At 50.1% G+C, this 6958-nt stretch overlaps 1 protein-coding gene across 1 annotated transcript; it reads left to right on the top strand.

The window, feature by feature from the left end:
• Nucleotides 1-5489: 5489 nt before the first annotated feature.
• Id1 (inhibitor of DNA binding 1, HLH protein) lies at nt 5490-6673 on the top strand. Its single transcript, XM_015505740.2, has 2 exons — nt 5490-6016; nt 6221-6673. Exons 1-2 carry the CDS (start codon nt 5594-5596, stop codon nt 6260-6262), a joined length of 465 nt encoding a protein of 154 aa, XP_015361226.1. The 5' UTR covers nt 5490-5593; the 3' UTR covers nt 6263-6673.
• The last annotated feature ends 285 nt before the right edge of the window (nt 6674-6958 follow it).

Genomic DNA, 6958 nt, shown 5'->3' with positions numbered 1-6958 from the left:
CTTTTCACAGACCTAAGATGCGTGTGTATGTCGGGGTGTCATTATTTCAGTAGGGAACTTTGAGGGGGGTGCAGTGAAGAGAAAGGTTCAGAGGCTGTAAGTCTATCTAGCAAGGCTCCCTTAAACACCCTGGAAGCAGCTGGGTGTGGTGGTGCACGCTTGTAATGTCAGCAGCTCGGGAGGCTGAGGCAGGAGGATCACAGGTTCAAAGCCAGCCTCAGCAATTTAGCAAGGCTGTAAACAATCGAGTGTGATCTTGTCTCAAAAAAAAACCTTGGAAGCAGCCAGGTATGTTAGCACACTCAGGTCACTCCAGCTATCCAGCTATTCAGGAGGCTGACGCAGGAAGATCACAAGTTCAATTTACCAAGTCATTGTCTCAAAAATAAAATAAAAAGGGCACAGGACAGAGCACCTACCTAGCATGAGGCTTTGGATTCAATCCCTAGTACTGCAAAAAACAAACAAACAAAAAAAAAAAACTGAAAACACTGGGTGCAGGGTGCTGGCCTAGAACTGGACACCTGCTATGACTCTGCCATTTATCTGCTGGGTGCCAAGCCCCTGCAGGCACTGGGCAACTCCGCCCAGGAACCTAAGGAGGCGGGAGTGTCTACTCCCTTGATTTGGTACCAAGGATTGAATCCAAGGGCACTTCACCACTGAGTCACACCCACAGCTCTTTTTTGTATTTTTATTTTGAGGCAGGGTCTTGCTGAGTTATTTAGGGCCTCGATAAATTGCTGAGGCTGGCTTTGAACTCACAATCCTCCTGCATTCGCCTTCCAAGCTGCTGGGAATACAGGCCGTGCACCTGGTTCTTTCTTTGTTTCTAAGGTAGCTAGGAGGAGGAAACTTTCATCCTGTGGTCCTTGTGTGAGAAGAATTCCTTTCTGTGGCCCATGTGGCTTGCACAAGTCAGGCAGGCAGTAGATGCTCATGAATGTTTTTATTTATTTATTTATTTGGTACCGAGGATTGAACTCAGGGACTCTAGGCCATTAAGCCACATCCCCAGCCCTTTTTTGTATTTTATTTAGAGACAGGGTCTCACTGAGTTGCTTATTGCCTTGCTTTTGCTGAGGCTGGCTTTGAACTGGTGATCCTTCTGCCTCAACCTCCCAAGCTATTGGGATTTCAGGTGTGTGCCACCGTGTCTGGCTCCTCCTGCATGTTAATTGTGCTTCCCTAGGGGACTCTAATTGTCTTTTGACTTCTTTTTCTCCTATTTGTCTGCAAAAGTATCCTTAGCCTTCTACCTCATCCACACCAGCAGTCAGGCCCAGAGTGAGGTATAATAAACACTTAGAGTTGACTTATTACACAAAGTAGTGCATGAATATTCTTATTTCCTTCTTCCTTTCTTTCCTTCTTTTTTTCTTTCTCTTTCCCTCTCTCCCTCCCCATCTCTCTTTCTGTGCTGTGCTTCTAACCCAATGCTTACTGTATGCTAAGCACTCACTCAACCATCCAGCCCCTGAAGGTGCTTCTGTTTAACAGTGTATTCACGTGTAAAGGATCACAGACCTACAGGGAAACCTACGGCCACAAAACATCTGAAAATACAGGAGAGAATCTTTGAGATTTAGGATTAAGCATGAATTTCTTAGACATGACAATAAAAGTATGATTCCATGATTTTGTGTGGGGGTGGGGGTGGGGGGAGTGTTGGGGATTGAACCCAGGGCCTTGTGCATTTGAAGCTACTCTTCCAACTGAGTTACATCTCTAGCTCCCATGAAAAAATTTAATAAATTGGACTTCATTAAAATTTAAAACTTCTACTCTTTCGGTTTTTGTTGTTGTTTATTTTGTTTTGAGCTATATTCCCAGCCATTTTGTTTTGTTTTGTTTTAGGGGGATACCGTGGATTGAATTTGGGGGCACTTGACCACTAAGCCATATCCCTAGTCCTATGTTGTATTTTATTTAGAGACAGGGTCTCACTAAGTTGCTTAGGGCCTCACTTTTTGCTGAGCTGGCTTTGAACTCAGGATCCTTCTGCCTTAGCCTCCACAGCCCCTGTGATTACAAGCATGTGCCACCTGGCCTGGCCATTCCCAGTTTTTTGTGTTTTTAATTTTGAGACTCAGTCTTGCTAAATTGCAGTTATAGAGTCTGGCCTTGAATTTGTAATCCTCCCACATTAGGAGGCCCTGGGTTTAATCCCCAGTACCACAAAATAAACAAATAAATAAACAATCCTAACGTCCTTCAATGGGTGAATAGATAAACCTATGGTGATATACAGCCATTTGGTGTAATACTATTCAGCAATAAAAAGGAATGAACATAGATGAATGGTTATGAATAGTTATGCTGGGTAAAAGAGCAACAAAAGATTACATACTGCGTGATTCCATATATACAAAATTCTAGAAAATGCAAATGAATCCATGGAGAAAACCTGTATTTGGCTGGATAGTGGGTGTTAGAGGTAGGAGGGAAGGGTTAAAGGGCAGAAGGGAACTCTGGGGTCAGGGAGGTGGCAGAGCATATGTTAATTTTGTTGATGTTTCCTAGGTGTGTGTATATGTCAAAATTTATCAGATTACATGCTTTAAATATGTGTAGTTTGTCCTTTACACTTTAATAAAGCTCTTTAAGAAAAGAATGACATACCTATGTCGGCTGGGTGCAGTGGCCCACACCTCTAACCCAGCTACTCAGGAAGTTGAGGCAGGAGCATGGCACCTTCCAGGCCAGGCTGGGCAATATATGTTTCAAAATAAAAATAAGTAAATAAGAAGGGCTGGGGAAGTAGCTCAGTGGTCCAATGCCCCTGGGTTTAATCCCCAGTGGTGAGGTGGGGACTTATGTAAAGACAAGGATTTGGAGGAGCAGTTCAGTGGTAGGGCACATGCTCTGCATACATGAGACCCTACACAAACTGCAGCGTGTGTGCATGACCACCCCAGCTCCTGCGCGTAAAAATTCCTACTTCACACTGGTTGGCTTCTCCCTCTCACCCCTCTCTGCAATGGAAACCCTATGAGTTTTTTAGTGTATATCTTTTTTGGCTATTTTAGTTTTACTTTTTGCAGCACTGGGGACTGAACCCAGGGCCTCACACATGCTAGGCCAAGCAAGAGCTCTACCACTGCGCTGCACCCCAGGCCAGCTCTCTCAGAGCCACACCTCCCACCTGCATCAGGCCAAGCATTGATGCTCCATTCATAGTTCGAAGAACGCCACTATCTCGCGTGCATTTAGGTCATTTGAAGTTAACCTATTTGCATACAGCAGTGAACATGCCTGAGCAGCCATCTTTATGCCTGTCCCCGTGATTTCTTTGGAATTGACTGCAGCAAGTGGAATTTCAGGGTCAAGGAGCAAACCCGCGGTAATGAATGAATGCTTCCATTTCCTCTAGTTGACCACCAATCTTCCAGTTCTTCTAAGGAGCACGGTGCTGTCTCCGTCACGAGTTCGGAGAGTAGTGGGGTGTGTGGTAAGTGGGCAAGGAGTCCAGCTATTTAATTGATGATGTCTCTCTCCTTTGAAGCTGGTCTTACTGATCAGTTTTCCTGATTTCCTGATGTAGGGGCAGAGGATTGATTTATTTGATGTTCTCTCCCCAAACATCTGTGGGAAAAGGGAACCTGCTGATAACTGCTGAATTAGTTACTTGGGAGAGGAGGGACTATAATGCCACCCTCCCCTAGGTGAATTCCGTAATTTACTCCTGCTTATGGGGTGGCTGGAGTGACTATCCTGAGCCTTAGTGTCCCTGCTGAGACAAGCCTAGGACTCTGGAGTCCGATTGCCTGCCCTAGGCAAGAAGGGGCTGCATGACAATAATGTGTCCTTGTTACAACAATGCAGCCATCACAGCAGCTAAGGCTTTGGGGAGGTTTTTTTTAAGTCTCCTTTGTAGTTAAAAACAAAATAAAACAAAAACCACCAAATAACTCTAGTCCTTGGAGTTGTGGAGAGGACTACAGAAGATGATAATGGCAAGCTCTTTACCCAGTGCAGGTCCCACGCGAGAACCCAATAAATGGTCATCCACAGCAGCTGGAGTCAGGCCTCCTTCCCCAGACTCAAGCGGAGAGCGGGGGTTGGGGTGGTGAGGCCAAGAGAAAAACTCCCAAGCGGGCCAAGCTGGGAGGCTGGGTGGGGGAGCCTCGCAGGTGTGGGGCGGGGAGGTAAGGTGACCCTTGCCCAGCGACCGCACCCACGAGGAACACATTCCCAGGCCTCCCGTTCAGGGTCTGCAGGTGACTCGCGGGGGGGAGCAGGGAACGCTCCAGCCCAGTTTGTCGTCTCCATGGCGACCGCCCGCGCGGCGCCAGCCTGACAGCCCGTCCGGGTTTTATGAATGGGTGACGTCACGCGCCTGGCGTCTAACGGTCTGAGCCGCTTGTTCAGACGCTGACACAGACCGGCCCGGGAAGGGGAGGGGGAGACTGGATCTCCGCAGCTGCCGCGCTGTGGGAGGGAGACCCGGCTTCGAGGTTTTAAGGGGGGAAGAAAAGCTAGCTAATAAAGGGAGAAAAATTAAAAATCGCTAGTTGCTGTAAATTTGGTGGGTTTTGCAGGGACTGCACATTCAGGGTAGGACCCGGGGGAATGCAGGTCCACTCCACCACGTTCCTTCCATCTAGTTTAGGTCCAGAAGCATCATCCTCAACTCAGGAGGACTTCCCCGAATTAACTGCCCCCACCCACCTCAAGGGACCTGGGTAGGCCGTTCTGGTGGTAGAAACATTAGCAGCCATAATCTCTGGGAATTGGGAAAGACCAGCCCTGGGAATTGAGCGTGAAGTTGTGCCCACTTTAGCCGCGCGCAGCGGCGCACGCCTTTAACAATCCCGGCTCTTCGGGAAGCTGAGCTAGGAGGACCCCAAGTTTGAGTCCATCCTGGGCAACTTAACGAGACCCTGTCTCCAAAATAAAAGGGCTGGGGTGTGGCTCAGTGGAAGAATGTCCATTGATTCAGTCCCCAATAAGGGCCGGGAGTGGGGGTGGGGGGGACGGAAAAACAAAAACCAAGAGATTCCACTTAAAAATTCTGTCCTGAAATTTGGAGATCGGGGTCCGAGAGGCAATCTTCCAAGAGGATCTGGAAACCTTGAGTTAGTCCTGGACACTCTGGGCGACCGAGAGCCAGCCACTTCTCCGCCCAGGTCTCAGTTTCTCTCATCTGTAAAATGGAGCTAGAGAGGTGAGAAAACGAGGAAAACTAAATCCTGTGGTCTTTTCGTTTTCGGCAATACCGATTTTGCCTCCTTGTCTCCTTCCAGAAGAGCCCAAGACAGCCCTCACCTCCAACAGCCATTTGGCCAGTGCCTCTCTTTCCCTGTTCTGGGATTCGGTCGCTTTTCCATTAACCTCCACTAATGCGAGGGTGCACTAGTTGGGCAGGGGGCGGGACTCGAGAGTGCGCGAGGCCCCGCCCCCTGATCGCCATTGGCTGCTTTTGAACGTTCTGGGCCCACCCCTGGGGGGGGGCGCGGCGTCCCTATAAAAGTCGGGCTCTGGAGCCCACCTCCCACATTCTACTACCGTCTTTTTATCTCCGCAGCTCCCAGTACCCAGGGTCTTCTTCCTCTTTCCGCTTCACCTCTCGTCTTAGCCAGTCTCGAGAATCATGAAGGTTGCCAGTGGCAGTGCCGCGGCCGCTGCGGGTCCCAGTTGCACCCTGAAGGCCGGCAAGACGGCAGGCGGCGCGGGCGAGGTGGTGCGCTGCCTGTCGGAGCAGAGCGTGGCCATCTCGCGCTGCGCCAGCGGCGCCGGGGCGCGCCTGCCAGCCCTGCTGGACGAGCAGCAGGTGAACGTGCTGCTCTACGACATGAACGGCTGTTATTCGCGCCTCAAGGAGCTGGTGCCCACCCTGCCCCAGAACCGCAAAGTGAGCAAAGTAGAGATCCTTCAGCACGTCATCGACTACATCAGGGATCTGCAGTTGGAGCTGAACTCGGAATCCGAAGTCGGGACCCCCGGGGGCCGAGGGGTGCCGGTCAGAGCTCCGCTCAGCACCCTGAACGGCGAAATCAGCGCCTTGGCGGCCGAGGTGAGCGCCGAGTTGGAGTACCAGATTGTCCTCTCACGACTGGGAAGTGAGGCAAGGGGAGGGGGGATTTGTACGACGTCCGCCCCTTCCTTTCGGGCACCGGGCATTGCCGAAATGCCCAGGGAAGAGAGAGCGCCTGCTGCGCTTGCAGCCTTGTCCCCTCCAACCTGCCGGATCTCATCCCCTTTTCTATCCTTTTCACAGGCAGCATGTGTTCCAGCGGACGATCGCATCTTGTGTCGCTGAAGCGCCGCCCGCAGGAATCGGTGGACCCCAGCCCTCCAGGAGGCAAGAGGAAAAAGTGCTCTCGGTTCCCCCCAGGAGCCTCGCGGGAACTGGGGGAAGCAAGACGGATTGGCGGCCTTCGGGCCTTTGCAGATCCGGCCCAGGGCTGGGAGACTGACGAGGGGAGGCCTCTCTCAACATCTACCGGCCGCCAGAGACTTTGGGGGGTTCCCCCGTGTGTTTCTATTTTTTGAAAAGCAGACATTTTAAAAAATGGTCACGTTTGGTGCTTCTCAGATTTCTGAGGAAATTGCTTTGTATTGTATATTACAATGATCACCGACTGAGAATATTGTTTTACAATAGTTCTGTGGGGGTGTTTTTGTTTTTTGTTTTTTGGTTTTGTTATTAAACAAAATACTTTAGATGGTGGTAAAGTTGCAATGATTTCTTGGATTGAGGGGAGGGGCTGTGGGTTGACCTCTGACCCTTTTCACAGCTGGTGCTCAGAGGAGGGGGACTGGAGGGCCACATCTGGACTGTCACTGTTACCGACCTGAATGAGTGTTTCCGGTGTCTTTAAAGTCTATTCTTAACCATCCCTGGCCATTTCCCTTCTCCCCAGTGTCATAAAATTAAATCCTCTAGACCTCTAGGGTTTCTCTCAAAGTGGTCACTGGGCCATCTGGATCACCTGGGGAGGTTGTTAAAATGCAG

Source organism: Marmota marmota, unplaced genomic scaffold (assembly GCF_001458135.2).
Source record: "Marmota marmota marmota unplaced genomic scaffold, marMar, whole genome shotgun sequence".
Lineage (NCBI taxonomy): Eukaryota > Metazoa > Chordata > Mammalia > Rodentia > Sciuridae > Marmota > Marmota marmota.
This window is presented reverse-complemented; position numbering and strand designations above follow the sequence as displayed.

Excerpts from the sequence above, each read along its gene's own strand:
- Id1 (XM_015505740.2), top strand. The coding sequence starts at position 5,594 with ATGAAGGTTGCCAGTGGCAGTGCCGCGGCCGCTGCGGGTCCCAGTTGC. Across the intron at positions 6,017-6,220 it reads TCAGCGCCTTGGCGGCCGAG|GCAGCATGTGTTCCAGCGGA; the intron begins GTGAGCGCCGAG and ends TCCTTTTCACAG.